Raw genomic sequence first — 19,606 nt, forward strand, 5'->3', positions numbered from 1 at the left:
CAACCGCAATACCAGTGCAATAAGTGAGTTTAATTTCTTTCATACAGTTTGTACGGCAAGCATACATGTATGCTATTATGAACAATGACTTTGTATCAATGTCCTCTCCAGGCCCCTACAACTCTCAAGTGGTGGTCGACTTCTGGAGAATGATCTGGAAGGAGGAATGCAGAACTGTTGTTATGGTAACTGGTCTCGTTGAGGGAGGCAAGGTAAGCATATTTGGACACTGAAATAATGGCATTATGAAATTGTTAAGGCGCAGGCTGTTTCTTATTTGTGTATTCCTATTTTAGGTGAAGTGTCTTCGGTACTGGCCTGAGAAAGGCACCACGACGTTTGGAGATGTTATGGTGACAATGGTATCGGAGACACGACTGTCAAACTACACAATCACAAAGCTGCATGTGGAGAGTGAAAAGGTAACATGCGTCCTTTACCCTGATACTATCAGTTGCATATTGGTACGATTATAGCTAGAACTGTTGATGCTATAGTACGAACATAAATATTCCGATCATCCGCAGTTTTGTTTAATAATGCCATTATAATGAAAAATATCCCCGCAAGCTCGCATGGGTGTTGGGATTAGAGTAACCCATGTGAAGGAGCTTGGAAAGGGTTTGCAAACTGGGTTCGAATTGGGTCCCAACAAATATTTCCCTCAATTTACAGATGTAATCACGCGAGTGTGTTTTGGGGATATAAGTATCATGTATCAGGAATATACATTGCATTTAGCGATGATATTTACCATCCCAAAATATAAAAGCGTTAACCTCGTTATCATATTATGTCAGTGTAAGACTCTATCGTCACAAACGGTCTCACAACATTGCAAGTTCTCCTTCCATCTTGTATTTTAGCTAGCCGCATCACTACCAGGTAGGCAAAAGAAATATGCCACACATGTTTTGCGTCAATCCGTCGGTCCGCCCGCTTGATTAGTTGCCCTTTATCAACGGGAAGCTACTCCAGTCTTTGAGTCGTGACGCCTGTTGGCCTGGTCATTGCATTGTCATAACATTGCATAATGCAGCCAGATGTCATACACACCGACAATATGAACCAGAGTATAAATGCAGGTTACCGGACATTGTTCGCCATTCTATCATGAATTTGGAATTTACTCGATTCTGATTGGTCAATCAGTGGCTATTAAATCACAATAAACCCCCTCTGATTGAAACAGCTGGTTTGACGGCCGCATCACCGCGGAAGCTTATATTCGTAGAATAGTACTATTTTCAGTCATTGTCTGTAGGCATATTTAAATAATTATATCTACAATTACAGGTTACAAAATGCACAGATGCGCGTTCGGTTCCAAATTCAATTTAGCGGGGTTAAATCTACAGGTAACCTAGCTCTACATTGAAAACACAGTATGTTTATCTCCTAATTGTGGTGAGGGTTGAGCACAAGCTCCTTCTTTGCGGTTTCAAATTCCAGGCGCCATGTTTACCCGCCTTGCTCAACAAAGCTAGTTGTTTAACTTTCGAGGAACGATCTCATGATGCCTGGGTCTACAATCACAGATATAGTAACTGATCCTTCTAGCGCCCTCGCTAAATTGCTTCACAATTAATATCTCCAATGTTGTCCTCACATCTAAAAGGCATCAGGTACGTCCCTGTTAGACATAGGTTTTTGGCATCTGAAATATTTTTCGGATAATCATAACAATCCCCGATGGTAAATTCTGACTCGATAGCCGATAGACAAGTGCAAGCTCATTATATGATAACAAGTATACGAGTATACATCTATGTGAACGAAAAAAGGGACTGTAAGTTCATATTTTTAGGTTCAATAACAATAAATGTAATAATGCATCTTACAATACATACTCATGAAGACATCTCCTCGACTTTAAGGTCGTGATTCCCAATTTGCACCTACAATTTGGATGTATAACTGCACATAACGCTTTTTCAATGCCACGGGTTCCTGTAAAAAAACGTCTACGCGACGCGGGGTACACTGCAAACAGGAATGGCGCCAAACGAAGTTGGCAGACATTCTAAGCTGCATCGAAACACAATATTATCTGTTTGGAGATAAGGGCACACTTATGACTTGTCACGGACCGGTCGTCAACGTGTGACGCTTCTTTAACAAGACAACCAAATGCGGTTGGTGCATCTACAGAATCGATGCAAAGTTCCACATTAACAGCTCGAACAATTCTTGGGTTGAGACCAGATAGTGGCAGATCCATACGCAACTGGGTGAGAAAGCACAACATTCGGCCCCGATGCCCAGCGAAACGCCCATATTTCTTCCATGTCACCGTAGGTCATGTTCTACCCTTCGTGCAAATGTCACGTTACAGCAGGATAAAGCTCGTTGACATGTTTCACGTGTTCTAACAGATTTTTGAGGCAGCATACCATTGCTTTACTGCTTTGGCCTGCTGCTTCTCCAGATCTCTCATTATAGAACAGGTCTGGGATGAGACGCCTACCACAGGACCTGAATCAGCCGGTTACGCTAGCTCAGTTGGGACAATCCTTGATTGACATTTAGAAGAACATGTCCCATGCTGTTTTCAATCATCCGGTGTCTTCAATCCACCGCTGCTCCGCCCCTTTATCAACGCAAATGGTGGTCACATCCGATATTGACAATGTTAAGTTAGTTGTTACACTATCCCACATTTAGAACGTGTCGCTCTTTCTCCTCTTAACAGGTATGGGGCTTGTCAATGAATATCGTAGGATAAAACCTTGATCAGACGAATGACCAAACATAAGATTTACAGCAACATATATGAAGCACAGTTACATTTGTTGCTGTTTGTTCATTGTGTTAACTGTAAATTGTTGTCATGAATGTTTGTGTTATTTGAGTGAAGAACAGGCTGTTAAACATTATTTTGCCTAATTTACACTGATAAATTTATGATAAATCATTTCATTTGTAAAATTCGGCAAAGTGTATACATTTTGTTCCTGCCGACACTATATTGTTCATTTTTAAGATGGCATAAAGCGACAAAAGCCTTTCCATATCCAATAGAAATCTGCAATAAGCAGAGTCGATTGTACCATTCCGACTATATCCTAAGTATGTGTTCATGAATCACTATCAAATAGTAACGATACAAAGTGTTCACGAAATGGGGAGCGTATCCTGCCCCACCGGTGGAACCCGTCACAAACACATGCGAAGGCAAGTCAATTATTCACCTAAAAAACACGGTAACATATGGTTCGATTCAAAATAGAGAATTGCATCGGACATCATTTTTGACAGTGATGCGTCAAATTTGTACATGTCCTCCACATGTCTACCATACAACTTTTTGAAAGCTTTACTGAGGCTTTGAATGTTTTAACATTTATCAAACAACGTCTGAGCATGCTCGGTTGTATCTCAATAGTTGTGAAATGTAAACATAGAAGGCTGAAGCTGCTGGAATATTGCTCGACATGAAGGGAAAGTTGACTTTTGGAAAGGTGAAGTCATCCCTCTTGTCATACAGTCTTGTGGAAAATGTTTTGTCACTCTGATTTAGGCCGTTTTGATTAGAGACGAGGAAATATTACTCGGTATTATACTGTTCGATTTGAATCATAACGTTTGCACGAAAAGGGATTTACATATCATAAATCATTTAACATTTATTTAATTATTTATTGAACGGCTCAATAATAATTCCCAAACTCTTTCTTGGCAATATTTAAGGATTAGTATTAGGGAAACTGCTGCACGTGTACACATGAAATTTAGAATAGATACCTCAAATGTATATACATGTGGATACACATGCATGAGGTAGTGATGGCACAAAAGGGTTGCATGTGATATGCAAGGACAAAAACACATAAACACTTTCACAGAAACAACCCATCAAGGTCACATATGGGCTATACACATTTATCAACTCAGTTGGAGCCTATGGACAAATCCGAACGGGGCCGCAAAGGGTTATACATTCAGGACCCATTTCCAAGCCCACATTGACCCCAAGTGGACCCGAGTTATTTGTGTTGGCTGGACTCATGTCCAGTAGTGTTCATTAAGTGTTGTTATTGCGTGGACAGGAATGCAAGAAACGGGACGTTCACCACCTCAACTTCACCAGCTGGCCAGACCATGGTGTGCCGGATACTGCTGCCCTGCTGGACTTTATGTGGAGGACCGAAACCATATCTGGACAACATACAGAGCCGATCGTGGTCCATTGCAGGCATAATACCATACGTCTTTTCCACCTTATGATTCTGGGATAGAACAGGCCCCCTAAAAACCTATGACCGTAAAAGGCGACTATGCTTGTCGTAAGAGACGACTAATGGTATCGGGTGGTCAGGCTGACTTTGTTGATGCCTGTCATCGATCCCAATTTAGTGGATCGATGTTCATGATGTCAATCACTGGATTGTCTGGTCCCGACTCGATTATTTACAGACCGCCGTCATATAGCTGGAGTATTGCTGAATGCGGCGTTAAACAACAACCGAACAAACGTTTGAGGCGACTAAATGGATTCCTCGTCAGGCCATCAGTCACAATGGATTGCGTGATGACGTGGAACGTTTCTAATTGCCAGGTAGAAACGCGATGATGTTTACGCCACAGCCTTATTGCTGGAATGCTAATGAATGCGGCGTTAAAAATTATAAATAAGTCATACTTTCATTTGAAATGAATTAGTAGCACATAGTACTGGTTTTGTTCATCATCATATGTTATCATTTATTTCGGGATCAAAAGAGAAGCAATGACTTCTCAGATTAAACTGATAACGAGCTTGTTTTGTATCTAATCCTTTCAACATGCGGCTTTCATAAAACTGCTTGTTAACGTCAAACAGACACACGTACAGTTTATCAAACTTCAAACTTTCTTCTTCCCTTAGTGCTGGTATCGGTCGGACAGGGACGTACATTGCTATCGAGAGTCTTGTGGAACAGGCAAAGTCAGAGGGTGTTGTGGACGTCGTTAGCTTCGTCTCCAACATGAGAGGGCAGAGGAAGAACATGATTCAGACAAAGGTATTTACGATCGGTGATGTCTACTCATTGCCTGATCACAATAGTGAGATGGGTAGTTATATATAATAGGCGATATTTGTTTCATAATCCGTATGATTGTGCAAATACATTCATCAATCAGTGGATGGTTTCTTGCCTATGCATGTTTGTCTTTGTGTGTATCCAGGAGCAGTACCTGTTCGTGTACCAGGCGGTGGCGAGGGCGGTGACAGAGGGTGACACGTCACTGGACGCAGGGGTCCTCAGGCAGATGGATCTGGATGACGTGTCTGTCAACTTTGGCAACAGGACTATACAACAACATCTGGAGGTGCTTGACATTACTGTGTATATGTCTTGATAACAGATGTAGTATAGGGAGTGTGCGAGTATCACAATTTGTGTACGAGCCGGAGAAATATAACGCTATAATCAGCATACCACATTGTCGGGAATGGAACAGAGAAATCGTGGCAAAATAACACGTCACATTGTAAACTGTCACCAAAGCAAACTGTTAAAACATGTACGTCTGGGATTCCAGTCATCCAAACACTTTAATATAGTTATTACTGGGTCATTAACTAGAGTTTGTTTTAACGATTCTCATCATGTCATTTCATGTCTATTTCATTGAGTGACCTGACAAAATGGATGTTACATGTCCACATCATCTGGCAAGGAGATGAGATAAAGAGTAATTTAACAAGAACATAAATCTGTTCTATTCTTTATGTATTTTCTTACGGGCCGTTTCTTACTCTGAAAATCATGGGTTCATTACCTCCGATTGAAAGGGTTTCCGGCATAGAGTTATTTGGCTCGAGTGAAATATTGATTTCCAAATATGTATTGTATTTTCATGACTGTATGTAGTCTATTTAATTGCTTTCCAGGCGTTGAGGAATGTACAGCAAAGTGAGTACACGTCAGTATAATGAACCCCAATATATATATATATAAACAAAATACAAAAGTCCAAAGATTAGCTGTATAATTTACTCAACCGGTTTCACGCATGTGATTTTCATATATATATATATATATATATATATATATATATATATATATATATATACATACTACAGAGAGAGAGAGAGAGAGAGAGAGAGAGAGAGAGAGAGAGAGAGAGAGAGAGAGATTGGCTTCCTCATTAGCACATGTAACTAAAAGTACATAATAAAAGTTACAAAATTGTAACCAGTTCTGTTATCATAAGAAATCTCTGCTAAAAGCAAATTGATTTTGTGACTCCTTGAAACAGATGGGCACATAAGTAGAGTCAAATGTGCAGCACTGTTCCTTTTTCTGTTTGAACGGATTATCATATATCAATGTCACTTTGTGTCAGCCTGTTGATAATTTACTTTGTTCTGGACTTGTAGGTTATTACATAGGTCGATGCATAATAATCTAAGAGGTCACACACAGGGATATATGTTCATATATCTTCGTCATGAGAAATTGAAGATATGTAATATTTTATGCAACTAAGCATGAGCGATTCGTTTTCAGGAAACACCGAGGGCGTCAACGTCAGAAGCGTTCACGTAAGTGTCATAGAATGCTTATGCAGGTTGACTTGACAAGATTGTATGTTGTGCATATCATGTTGATTGGAATCTTAAACCACCTGGAGTTATCTCCCTTGTACACAAAGCACATGTTGAGTCAGACATTTTAAAGTGTCTTTGATGGAGACCTGTCTTGGTCATTGATGTCTTACAGAAAATGGGAAGATGCAAAATGTACCGTTGCATAATGGCTTTAGTTTCTTTTTTAATAATTGTATCACAATGTACATGTTCCTTATGTTGCATCAAACACATATAAAGACAAATGAAAATAACGCCTCAGCTGAATGTGCACGATTATTAATTTTCCTGTTATTTGCCTACAGTCTTACACAAAGCGTAATGGCTTCTTCATAATGACGTCACATCCGGACGAGGAGGAAGTGTGGAATCAGGTTTACAACAGTGACTCGCACTGCCTGCTCACGTTTGCTGTCGGTGATCTGGTTGGTTTTACACTCTGAAATGACCTTACCTGAAACATTTACGATAATATGATCGAGGGAGCGAGTGATGGAGTTGGATTTACTTTCAACAAGATTATTGCTTTACCACAAATGGATGCAGGTTTCCTGATATTGGTATTGCGTCTTTCAATTGTTTTAATATTTCAATCTGTTTCCAGAGTTATCTACCATCAGTTGATAGTCCCATTACAACAGAGAGGTTTGCAGTGAGCATGCGCAGTTCCACTGCTTTGTCTAATGACATTCTGCTGAATACAATTGATATCAATATAAAGGTAAGCCTGTGAACAAATATTTTAGTCTTCTTGAGAAAGTTAAATGTTTTGAATATGGAGAAGGACCCCTATCGACTCTATTAAAGTGAATACAATGCTTTGTAGAGTGAACAAATAAAGTCCACCTTATCATTATTTCAGGACTGTGACGATACTACCACCATACAGCACTATCACATCACAGGAAGTGCACGAGACCCGAATATCATCTGGCTGATTGACAGTTTCCTTACATGGACTAGTGATCCACAACAAAGTTCCAGCACTATCATCTCTGAGTAAGTACATCATTCCTTTAACATCCTTAAGGTGTAAAATAAGACAAAATGTCATCACCTGAATACTGATGTAATAAAGATTTGTAAGGAAGAATTGTTGCCACTTTATCTGAGATGAGGACCGCCTCCGTGGTGTAGTGGTAGAGCGTCCACCCGGACGCTTCATACCAAAAGACGTTAAAAGATGTTACTTGTTGTTACCCTGTCTGGCGGGGCTAAAACAAGGACTGGTCGGCTCAGGGTCGGTATACTTTGTCTGGGTCGGGTATTCATGTTTAACTGCAGCATGGTGTCTCAGTGGGCTAGCACTATGAATCAGTCCGGACTGGTACAAGCAGCCACACACACACACACATTTCCCCATTTCACCTCATCTCAGAGATGAGCCTATCGTTTCATCTAATCTCAGCAAAAATATCTGTGAAACAATCAATACAATGGATTGTTTGTAACGATTAAATGTGGGAGAACTGTTTGTGTAATTGGGTTTTCGTCAGAAAGTCGTGAATGGTCGTCAAGATTCTAATCCCTGTACAGTTGAAATAGGCGGAACTAAAAGCATATCCGGACACGTCCAGTGCGAAAGATCAAAGTATCAGTGAGTCGGATCGGTGTTGCTATTGTCATAATTATATACGAAGTGTTTCCTAACCCCAGCTCTGTGACCGACTGTCGTATCCTGGTACTATTGCTGAACATCGCCAGCAGACTGCAGGACGACGGTAGGGTGGACGTCATCAACAACATGCGACAACTGTACACATTTCTTGGCGGTCCGCCATTCACTGAGGTAGAAAATACATCTGGAGTGCATAACTGTCTGCTAAGTTTACATTTATAAACGGAATGACACAACCATCAGGCATCACGATGTTGATGGTGGAACATATGCTGTTTGAATGAAAATAGACTATCATACATTGTGCTGTTCGTTCTGCATGCAATTTTATTCTGAATATTCCCAATACACAAATGTTATATCGTCGGTGTAATGTTAAGTTAACTGCGGAAAATGCAAACTGCAAATACATAAATTACAATCTACAAAAATATAATACTGGGTCCTCAGTAAGTTGGTCATTGTGACATTGTACAACATTGACCGGCCGAGGATTTCAAAACGACGGGGGATATTTCCAAATCGTCGTCACTGAGCGTATTGCAACAGTAGATTGTCTATCGTCACAGCTTAATTTTCTAAATATGTAAAAGTGATTTGAAACCCGTGTCGAATAGGCACTTCAATATATTCATTGGTAGCTGCAGATTTGAGGCAGGAGTCCCAGTGTTTTTTCCGATGTAATGTGGAAGTAGCCTGGGAGTGTTTACATCATTTCCAGAATAGAATCTCGTTCATACGTTTGTGAACGTCAGTGACCGGCCTCTTGTACAATTAAAAAATGATTGTCCCATTATCATAATATTTTCGGGAGAGAACAAACTCATAAAACAATTGTGGTGAAGTGAGTGAGAGAGTATGGTTTTACGCCGAATTTAGCAATATTAAAGCAATATCACGGCGAAATTGTGACGAAGAGAGTTGTATAAACCATTTTATTACCGGGCAATGTTTGCTAAAATATCTTTTTCTACAATTTCAGGCTGACGTCATGTTCTGTCTTGAGTCTGCCCAGCGGCGGCTGGTGTCAAGTAATGTTTACGCCAACTTCTGACAGCTTCCACAACTGCACAACACTTCATGTGACATTACAGTTGAAACCATACATGCATGTCTGTGAAGAAAGCATGTATGAAATGTGAACAGTTCATATGTATCAATGTATATCTTTCATGTACTGCTGGATGTTACACTGTGATATGTTTGTTTCAGTGGTACCCTGTGTACAACATTTCTACACATGCTACCAAAGCACAGTGGATATTGTTTGGATTGTCCTTATATTTATGACTCTAGGCCAACTTAAATATATATTCACCTGCATAAACTACACTAAATATTTGCTTGCGATCAGAGCAATAGTCACTGACAAGCTGTTGAATTATCCCCACTTAACGAAACATACAACATACTACGTTATTGGAAAGTGGTGAATGACATTTGAGACTTATTCTTCTGTTTCGACACTTCAGATTAAAACATGATCAGCTATTCAGAAATGTCTGCATCTGGATATCAGCAAGCACCGTCGTGCAACTTCACGCACAGAAGTGACAGTATGCACTTGCGAGTACAGAAGTATCAAAAGAACAATATACGAGTGTACTTGGCGAACTTGCTGCCTGAGAACATTTGTCTCTTGTAGTTCTTTTGTATAAAAATGGTTTATTTATTTGTTGTTTAACGCCGCACTCAGCAATATTCCAGCTATATGACAGGGGTCTGTAAGTAATCGAGTCTGGACCAGACAATCCAGTGATTGACATCATTTGGATCGATGACATGCATGACCCGAGTCACGAGCCTGACCACCCAATCCCGTTAGTCGCCTTTTCCGACAAGCATAGTCGTCTTTTACGGCAAGCATGGGTTGCTGGAGATCTATTCTAGCCCGGATCTTCATGAGTCTCTTTTGTAAATAGAAATATGTTCCGATTTAGGCAGAAGAAGAAACATTTTGTAGGTTTGTTGCTATTTTATTGGAATGTCTTTGTAAGCCATGATGGACCGACCACCGTCATACGTTTCTGAATACATTGATGTCAGTTATACAATGCGTAGCTAGATCATTGAGCACGACAACGTGAAAGTAAACCATTTTATGAGTAGCGAACAGTAACTGATCCGGGAGTTATGTTGTTCAGTATGCTTCCTTTTACACTTCTTCACCCACATAGTGTGCACACATTGCTTCGATTGTCAGAGAACTATTCAGGAGAAATATTTATTTTAAGAACCTATGAATTTGAATAAATACAGTTGGAGCTTCATTGTTTTTGAAGAGCTCACTAAAACCAGGAATATTGAAATAAAGTTTCCTAAGATTTTTGTTTTGTGTTATATTATCGTTGGACAGTTTTCCATGGGGCAGTTCTCTGACAACTTAAGCTGTCAGTTGGCAGTAACAAATTGAGAATAAATATTATATAGGGTTTACAAAAACCCTTACAAAAACAAGCGAAAAGTGTCAAAATTGACCAAAGTGCGACAATTCGACAACGCTACATCTTGACAAATTTGGTATCAATGGTAAATTATGGAGAATTCTACGTTTATCTTACAATTCTATGTATTCATGTGTTAGCTTTGCCGGCTTCAAATCTGATGTTTTCCCTGTTAAACAGGTTGTAGCTCAGCGTCGTGTCATATCAGCATGGCTCTTTACTCTTAAAGTTTATACAAACGATTTGCTTCATGAACTAAACAGTTCCGGTTGTGGACTATGTCTCCCATGGGGACGATGCCCAGGAATACTGTTAGCAGACGACACGACCTTAAGCTTGATCAGCTGTAACACAACAGGTCTTCAAATGCTCCTAAACGCTGCAGTAAATTATGGTAACAAGTGGCAGTTAAAATACAATGTGTTCAAAAGTGCTGTCCCAACTTTTGGATGTAGTAAAAAAACAGTGTTGCCTGAACATCTTTACATTGGTAAGATAAAATTATCTGTTCAAAAGGCAATTGTCTATGCGGGAGTGTACATAAGTACTGCTAAAACTTCGATAGAAAGAACGAGGTTAGCATGTGAAAAACTGAGAAAATTGATAAATGTAAACCATGATTCTGGCCTGTACTTTGGTGGACTTAATCCTATAGCCGCCGTGCGCATCTGGCAACGAGTGATATTACCCTGTGGCTTATTTGGATGTAATGTGTGGGGAAAACTATCCTTAAAGGAATATGAAATGCTAGAAATCACTCAACGCTATTTCTGTAAGAAAATCCAGGGTTTTAATAAGCGTATGCCCAAAGAAATAGAGAGAGACACAATTGGTGTTATATCGATATCAGTACAAGGATACATTGATCAACAAAAGCTTTTGCTCCTTGTTAAGCTATGTAATTCAAACCTAATGTATATTTTCAAACAAATGTTTCTAGCCCGACTCGGACAGTTTAGATATAAAACTACACTAGTTGGGATATGAAATCACCCATCTTTAGCATGCTACATCTTGTCTCCAAATATAATTTATCTAACGAGGTTAATGATTATATAATGTGTTTAAATTTGATCAAGAAATGATTATGGTCAACACTGGTGAAAGAAAAGATTCACCTACACGAAAAACAATTACTAAAGAATGCGCTTCTGAGCAGATTATCTCTGTCAAGATATCTAACAATACGATCTGGACGAGAACATAGGTTATGGAAACTTGCTCTGGATAGACCAGAATATTTTACTTCCTTAGCTAGACTAGTTCGCTTAGGTTAAATGCCAATAGGATCAAAGGAATGTATTTGTGGAACAGTTGCGAATGATATAGTGAAACACGTTTTCATATCATGTCAAAAGAATTTAGAAGAAAGAAATATCATATTTGATAAAATCATTGATTTGCTTGACGTTAAAATATTTGTGAGAATCTGGGCAGACGATGACACCTTTCTGACTTTTCTGCTTGGCGGTTTACCTGAACAACTTGAAGTAGAATTAGAATTACAATGTATGGGCAGAGAGCATGATGAATATTGGTGGTGCAGTTAAAAAGTGGGATGAAGTCATCCGAAGCTGCTTATACTAAACAATGTATGTATTGTAAACAAGTGTACATTTGTAAATAACACATGCTAATTGTCCATCTAATAACACAAATAATCAATACGATACGTATGTATATGAACTACTTCTGACATATATGTAATATATATATATGTATGTGTGTGTGCACATTTCTACTATAGATGTTGTCCTTTCACTGTATACCTTGTACTCTTCATGAAATGGAGGAAATAAACAAGGTTTATCTATGTGTGAGATCGAATTCCAGGCCCGTGATTGGCTAATCCATGGTGATGACCTGAGGTCAGATGATGACGGACTACTTTCCTGAGTGTAAGTCATTCATAAGTTGCTCGTGCTTCAGTCGAATGTTCACCTACGTCTGTATTGAACAACAGGACCGTGTAATTAATAATAAAAATAATAATAAACAAACTCGTCCTCGTCTGCAAGTTTGTTTGTTATCATTATCAGTTACATTATCTGTTGTTATGTCAACGTTATAATTTTTTAGAGTGCAATGCCCCTCCTCTTCAACTCACTTCGAAGTCAATTAAAATTCAAAATACATCACGCAAATTAATACACATTACAGTTTTGTATCCCCCCTTCTGTTTATCATTTAGTGTCATTTTAGGCAAAGCAATTTTACTGAAAGCGACAACTTAAAATTAGGTAGATTTACACCTCAAAGCTCGCCAAATCACAATTCACGGCGTTATTTACCAGAGGGTATACTGTGTTTTTAGAAATCTAAATATCGGATATTTACTCGAAAAATTAAAGTAGAAAATTAGCATATTGGTAGCATACTCGTTGTTACAAAGCCTATCTAACTCGCTTTCGCTCGTTAGAAACGTTTTGAAACAACTCGTTATAAGATCAATGGTATCTGACAGACACTCGTGTAGTAATATCTATATGTGCCCTTGGGTCATATCACGTCACGATAAATATAGAATACTAAATGAGCTCCCGTGTAATATCAATTTTATGAAACGAGTGAACTATTCATGATTTTCGTAAAATTGGTTTTACACGGGAGCGAGTTTAGTATTGTATTTATTACTTGCCATTTATAACGTTTTTAGAATTATACTGTTTGAATAGTATGAATAGTCTGACACCTACACGATCCACAGCATAGTCGAATTGAGTTATTATAACAGAGTAATACTTCAGACACGTCAAAAGTTGAAACGTATGAATTTAATACCATACAACGGTCAACCTTTAGAATTCACAAAATTATCGTAGGGCTAAGACTATCACAACTCACATACTTTAACAGACTAACGACTGTCGTTGCGCTACAATACGATCGCCTTGTGGAAAGGGCCTTGCACCTCAAAGTTTACAATCACGTCACAATACCCGATGACGTAAATTTTGGAATTTTGTTGCAAGATCCATCGGCCAAACAATGCCATGTGACGTCACCCTAGCTTTCAATATTTGTTCGTGAAAGTACATAAGCACGCGTTTTGGTATTACACAATGTGTAATACAGCTGTATGTTTATTAAATGGGTGATACTTTAATGGGCAAGTATTAAAACAGTGTATATAATACGTTATCCGGACGGCATTGTTGACGTCATTCGAATCTTATTTTGATGTGAGGTCGGAATGTCGTCACACTAGAAACGCCGTCATAGCTGAAGATTGTTGACGTCATTCAACAAATTGTGGTTCCGCTGCTGTGGCGACCTTGGGCGCATTGCAAGCCACGAATCGCTTAGAGAAAGCAAATTAATCGCTCATCCCGGGGTCTGCAACAGTTCGAAGCGCTTGCGCACTCTTCCAAAATAGCGGCGCAAATACCGCTTGGTTGCCTTGACGTAATGAAGAACGTAATAGAAGAGGCTCGATGACGAGCTGATGAAATTTATGACTACTTTGAAGATGTGGAGCAGACTGAGGATGATGGGGTGTTAGCTGCCTTTGCTCATTTCCTCGGTGATCCAGTCAAGAATTTCTAGTTCCGCTGACAAAGTCAGCTACCATTTTGTTTCGCTTGGAAAGCGACTGAAAGTTATCGCTCTGTTGTAAGGCGAATCGCTGTACATCGCTTGAAAGCGATTCGCGCTTTTCAACGTACCCTTGCTGTCGGGCGAGAGCTCGGGAAATATCGGAATGTAGGCACGAGTGTCGTAAACATGGTATGACATGAACACTCATATAATATCCTCTGTGTACATTGTGTTTGTCGGTGTTTTACAGACATCCACAAGAGGACTGTCCAGCTGATTCCCATCACTACTACAATACAACTCCTGCTGACACAGACAGAGCAGGAGAGTCCCAGGTTGCTGCTGAAGATCCAGCCGACGAAAGAGGCTACGAAGGTCTTGACGTCATGTCACGTGACAACAACCTGAACGGGAGGACGTACTGCTCAATCGAGTCTAGTAAAATGGAGAATTCCGTGTGTGTTTTTACATCTGATGACATCCGAATATACAGTATGTAGAATGTCACTAGTTCTTACCATGGAGTGAGTGAGTGAGTGAGTGAGTTGTGTTTAACGCCGCTTTAAACAGTATTTGAGTCATATCAGCTTAATGTGGGAGGAAAGAGGCGCAGATCTTAGACATTTACCACTTCGGTGAAACCCACGAGCACGGGTTTGGTGCTGACAAACCTATAAACATAATCGGGGCGAACCGGGATTCGAACCCACAATCACCGGTTTCTGGCGTGACTAAGGGAGGCAACTCTGCCCAGCGAATTGCGGCGCCTTAGACGACTGGGCCACCCGTGCCCCCTATTTGATAAGTAAGTGATATTAAGTCTCTATAAATATATTTATTACAGCAAATTACACTTGCATGTATGTGTTCATTAACACTTATATGAAAAGGCATTACTCATATTACATTTAACTAAAACACAGTTAACCTACAAATATAACATAACGTGTGTGATCCTACCATATATCTCAACCTCGCACAAATTGAGGGTCGCTGTGTTGTGTGTGATGGTCAAGTATGTAGCCCTCCCGTCATAGGTTTCTGGCGTGCACAAGGGACGCAACTCTGCACAGCTAGTCTTACCATGGAGAGCCTTTCGTGTGGAACACATTGTGTTATCTGACAATACTCTGTATAACCTTAAACGCCATGTTAATATCACTCATGGGAGTTTATATGGACTAGCTACCAAACACCTGTAGTTTGTGGGGGCGGTCGGGTAGCCTAGCGGTTAAAGCGTTCGCTTGTCATGCCGAAGACCCGGGTTCGATTCCCGACATGGGTACAATGTGTGAAGCCCATTTCTGGTGTCCCCCGCCTTGATATTGCTGGAATATTGCTAAAAGCGGCGTAAAATCAAACTCAGTGTGGTATGTGCCGACATCGTGACCCTAAAGTGACATTAAGTTTGCGAGTGATTTAGTGGGGTTTGATAGTATTTCAGATGTATCACGGTGCTATCTTATAGTTTGAGGAAACCCCAAAATGTTCAGTCAATCTGTATTCAAGCAGTCAAAGGGCAAAGCCCTATATTACATGTAATACAGAGGGGGGAAATAATTTTAACTCTTATATAGAAATTTGTTTACAGATTTGTAAATAGATACGCTTCTTTTTCTATATAATTAACCTATTTTTATTATTTAACAGACATTAAATTAATTAATGTATGACACAGGTATATATGTGCCCCTCATACTGAATGAGTGAGTTTGGCTTAACGCTTTGAACAGTTACACGGCATGTCAGCTGTACATTGTATGTGGGAGGAAGGCCCAAACAAAGTGATGCAGGCCTAAGACGTCACTTTTATGAAACCCATAAGCACGGGTATGGTGCTGACAAACCTAGAAATATAATCGGGGCGAACCGGGATTCAAACCCACGCTCATAGGTTTCTATCTTGTCCAAGGGACCGCAACTGTGCACAGTGAATTGTGGCGACTTGGACGCCAGGACCACCCAGGAACTAAATGAAAGTGTATAATATAGGTATACAGTGGAATTCGTTCTCGATAGCGTGAATATTACAAAACTTACATAGCCTTTATCTACCTGAGAGGAACATATTTCCAATGAATTCCTAAGTTTCCTTATATGTGTATCAGATAGAAAAGGTATATATAGAGGATATTTAATGTGTTTTCTCAAATACCACTTTTATCTCATCGAGTGAAGTGGGGAGAGTCCAATATTTTCACGAGTAACGCAGTCACGAAATTTGATCAAATTTTCTCACAGATAAGTATGAAAGTTGACATAAACACATTTATAGAATCCCGAACATTTTAACTGAAACACTGTTGCTTGCTGTCATGAATTAAATTAGTAAAGTTCAATTCTCGGAAAATTCTCGCCTCGGCGGTACGTCTCGCTGTCGCTGGCGCAAGAGTGATATTAACATTGCCATAGATGTTATTTCCAGACATCAGACTCGTCAAAAGGTTTCTGTGGTCAGTTGAAGAGAAGTTATGCACCTGCGGTTGAGACTGAGTACAGTCGACATCTTAGGCAGGTCGACTGACCGTGCAGATAGGAGGGGAGGGGAGAGACTTTATACTGAGGGTGGCGCGAAATATATCCGCCCGGGGGAGATTTTATTTCAGAACAGATTCTCCGGGGGGAGAATTTGTACTGGGGAGAGTTTATACCGGGACACCGGCACCTTCTTTATATCAGTCACTAGTGACCGATAACTTGATCTATCGTCACTGATAAATTCCAGTATTTCATTCATATGTATATGATAAATCTTTTATCTGTACCAAAGAACTTTTAGATTCTTGTTCATGTCAAAACATTTCCTAAACCACCATTTTTCAAACAGAACCCAGTTATTCCTTCTATTCCTGTCATATCCATCTATTCACATCATGTTGTAACATTTCTTGGTGTATCTCGATCAAGTCATTTTAAAGAGTTTCAACCAGTAGCTAATTGTTTTGAGTTGTATATATGGAAATAGACGAAATGTACCACATTCCCGGTAAACGATCGGGACACGAATCGCTGTGGTCGGCTCAAGCAGTGGCTCTCATGCTCGAATCTTGTTTTTTTCCAGTGAAGTTCCTATAAACCATTGCTCCTTATATGCAACCATAACATAACAAGTCAACGCCAGAGAATAACCAGTCCCGACTATCCGACGAAACAGACTCCACGGGACCAAACCGCGGTGAAAAATATATCATTAATTTACATAAGAAGTATGTATTTGTGCCTGACTCCGCACAGAAGTACTCCTGCCATGCAACGGAGGCGTGTAATCCTTTCTTTTCTGTCTGCACGTAACATTGTTCATTTCTAATGTTATTGTAATTCTCCAAAGACAGTGTCAATGCTAATATTTTCTAAATCTATTCAATGCTCCTCACCTATCTTTTTTCAACTGTTGACATTCTGTGTAAAACCAAACAGTTTAGTATTTGCCTCTTCCTTCAAATAGTGATGATACCAGGTGTTCGCGAGAACGGGTATGTTGATGACAAAACTAGAAACATAATCAGGCCGAACAAGGATTCAAACTCACGGTCACATGTTTCCAGCACGCCTAAGGGACGCAACTCTGCACAGCCAACTGCTGCTGCTGTCTTTTAATTGTATTTGTCTGAATATTTCAGTTGGCTGTTGTAGTCAGTTGTCGAAGTCGATATCAGTGTACGTGTAGCATAAAGGTGTTATGTGTGACGGATATGGGTCGGCTATTACCTTAACACTGATAATTCGGTACACAACCTAATCCTTATTTTGTGAAATGCAAATTCGCGGAGAAGACTCAATATTGTCGGGACTATATAATTCGCTGTAATTCACGTTAAACTCGGTACAAACCTAATCCTTATTTTGTGAAATCCAAATTCGTTGAGAAGATTCAATATTGTCGGGACTATATAATTCGCTGTAATTCACGTTAAACGATTTCCATGCATGACAAACAATGATTACAGACAAAACCGGGAAAGTTACACTGCATGGAATGTTAGTAGGGCGATAATAATTGGAGCCAAGTACAAGGAAAAGTAAACCGCTTAATATTGTTCCTCTATTCAGACTGAATGTGTAATGGTGGTGATATACATCCATCATCGTATTAGAGCAGTCAGACGTTTCACATAAAAACTGAAAATATTCCACTTCAAAAGGATATTACGAAGCGCCTCGGAGCAGATCTTTGGATGGAAGATTTCTAAATAACGCTTCCTAATTGTTTTACAATCAAACCAAACTCGAGGTATTCTCACGATCACAGTAAACAGGATATAATAAGGAAAAGAGAGCAGTTCCTACAACATCCTTGTCAAAAGTGTGTCCAATAGACAGCTCATAGTACTTCAGCCACAACTGTAATCTTCAAGCCTGTTGTTTCAAATAACTAAATCATTGTTATAATTGACACAGTATACTAGTCATGATAATAGTAGTATTTTGGTGCAAGGTTTGTATGTAATGAGACTGGAAACAGAGTAAAATATAGGCGGAATGTGATGAATTTCATATCACTATTGCTCTCGCACAGGGATAGCTGAATGTATGATCGAAATGTGGGAATACCCGTCATACACTAGGCACTTGGTTAATTCATACATGTACGACAATCGTGCCTCCAATGCAGCTTTAGAAAACGGGGTCAAGGCTGTCATCGACATTCTACATGAATATTCTTTCATCTGCATGAATCTTTCAATGATTTTAATATTGTTTATATTGTACTTGTGTGTTTTACTTCATGACGGACAGTACATTTGTGACACAAGATAAAAGATCGTCAGTGTTTACCTTTAAGGCGTGGCAGGGCTACCTTTTCCCTAATGGACCGAAAACAAACTACATAAGCCTGAAGTCCATGTCCTGAACCAATGGCTTTATATGGTGCGTATTCAGTCCTCCGTCGATCGTATTTATTTACATTTTTCAGCATCGTCTCTGAAAATACAAGACCTATGAATTGAAATTTTGTATGACGTCTCTAAAACGTGCTCCAATGGGCACCAATTGTGCTCCCCTTCTTGCTGATCTGTTTCGATATGCATTGAGTCGGATTTTCTACTCGGACATACTCAAAACAAGGTAATTTGGCAAAAAAGTAACTTTACTTAAGCTTCAGTTATATCAATGATCAGACATAGCTCAAATAGCCAATTCCCTTCAAATGATTTACCCACCTGAACTAGAAATACAGGAGACCAGTGAGACCGCCTCATCTGTTTCATATATAGATCTATGCATAAAACGAGAGTATCAAAACACTCTCCGCAAGACTATGTGATAAGAGAAATGATTCCAATAATCTTTCCCTTTATTCCTCCAGATGGAGGAAGTTATCACAGATCCAATAGTCAACATTTCTACAACTCCACGTAAATATGTTGACCTACAGTACACAACGCATTGTGTAACTATTTATATATTCATAGTGGATATTAAATATCA

General features: G+C 39.5%; 1 protein-coding gene across 3 annotated transcripts in view; it reads left to right on the forward strand.

The window, feature by feature from the left end:
- LOC139450444 (receptor-type tyrosine-protein phosphatase epsilon-like) overlaps nt 1-12,603 on the forward strand; it is a 70,372-nt gene extending 57,769 nt beyond the window's left edge. For all 3 annotated transcript variants that reach the window (XM_071232150.1, XM_071232151.1, XM_071232152.1), the window contains 12 exons: nt 112-212; nt 297-422; nt 4,050-4,195; nt 4,868-5,003; nt 5,170-5,313; nt 5,879-5,900; nt 6,498-6,532; nt 6,883-7,002; nt 7,182-7,298; nt 7,440-7,576; nt 8,234-8,366; nt 9,178-12,603. In XM_071232150.1, the coding sequence (XP_071088251.1) occupies nt 112-212; nt 297-422; nt 4,050-4,195; nt 4,868-5,003; nt 5,170-5,313; nt 5,879-5,900; nt 6,498-6,532; nt 6,883-7,002; nt 7,182-7,298; nt 7,440-7,576; nt 8,234-8,366; nt 9,178-9,249 (1,289 nt within the window). In that variant the 3' untranslated portion in view covers nt 9,250-12,603. The remainder of the gene's footprint in view (nt 1-111; nt 213-296; nt 423-4,049; nt 4,196-4,867; nt 5,004-5,169; nt 5,314-5,878; nt 5,901-6,497; nt 6,533-6,882; nt 7,003-7,181; nt 7,299-7,439; nt 7,577-8,233; nt 8,367-9,177) is intronic.
- Nucleotides 12,604-19,606: the final 7,003 nt, after the last annotated feature.

Source organism: Haliotis cracherodii, unplaced genomic scaffold (assembly GCF_022045235.1).
Source record: "Haliotis cracherodii isolate W230 unplaced genomic scaffold, xgHalCrac1.p SCAF_8, whole genome shotgun sequence".
Classification (NCBI taxonomy): Eukaryota; Metazoa; Mollusca; class Gastropoda; order Lepetellida; family Haliotidae; genus Haliotis; species Haliotis cracherodii.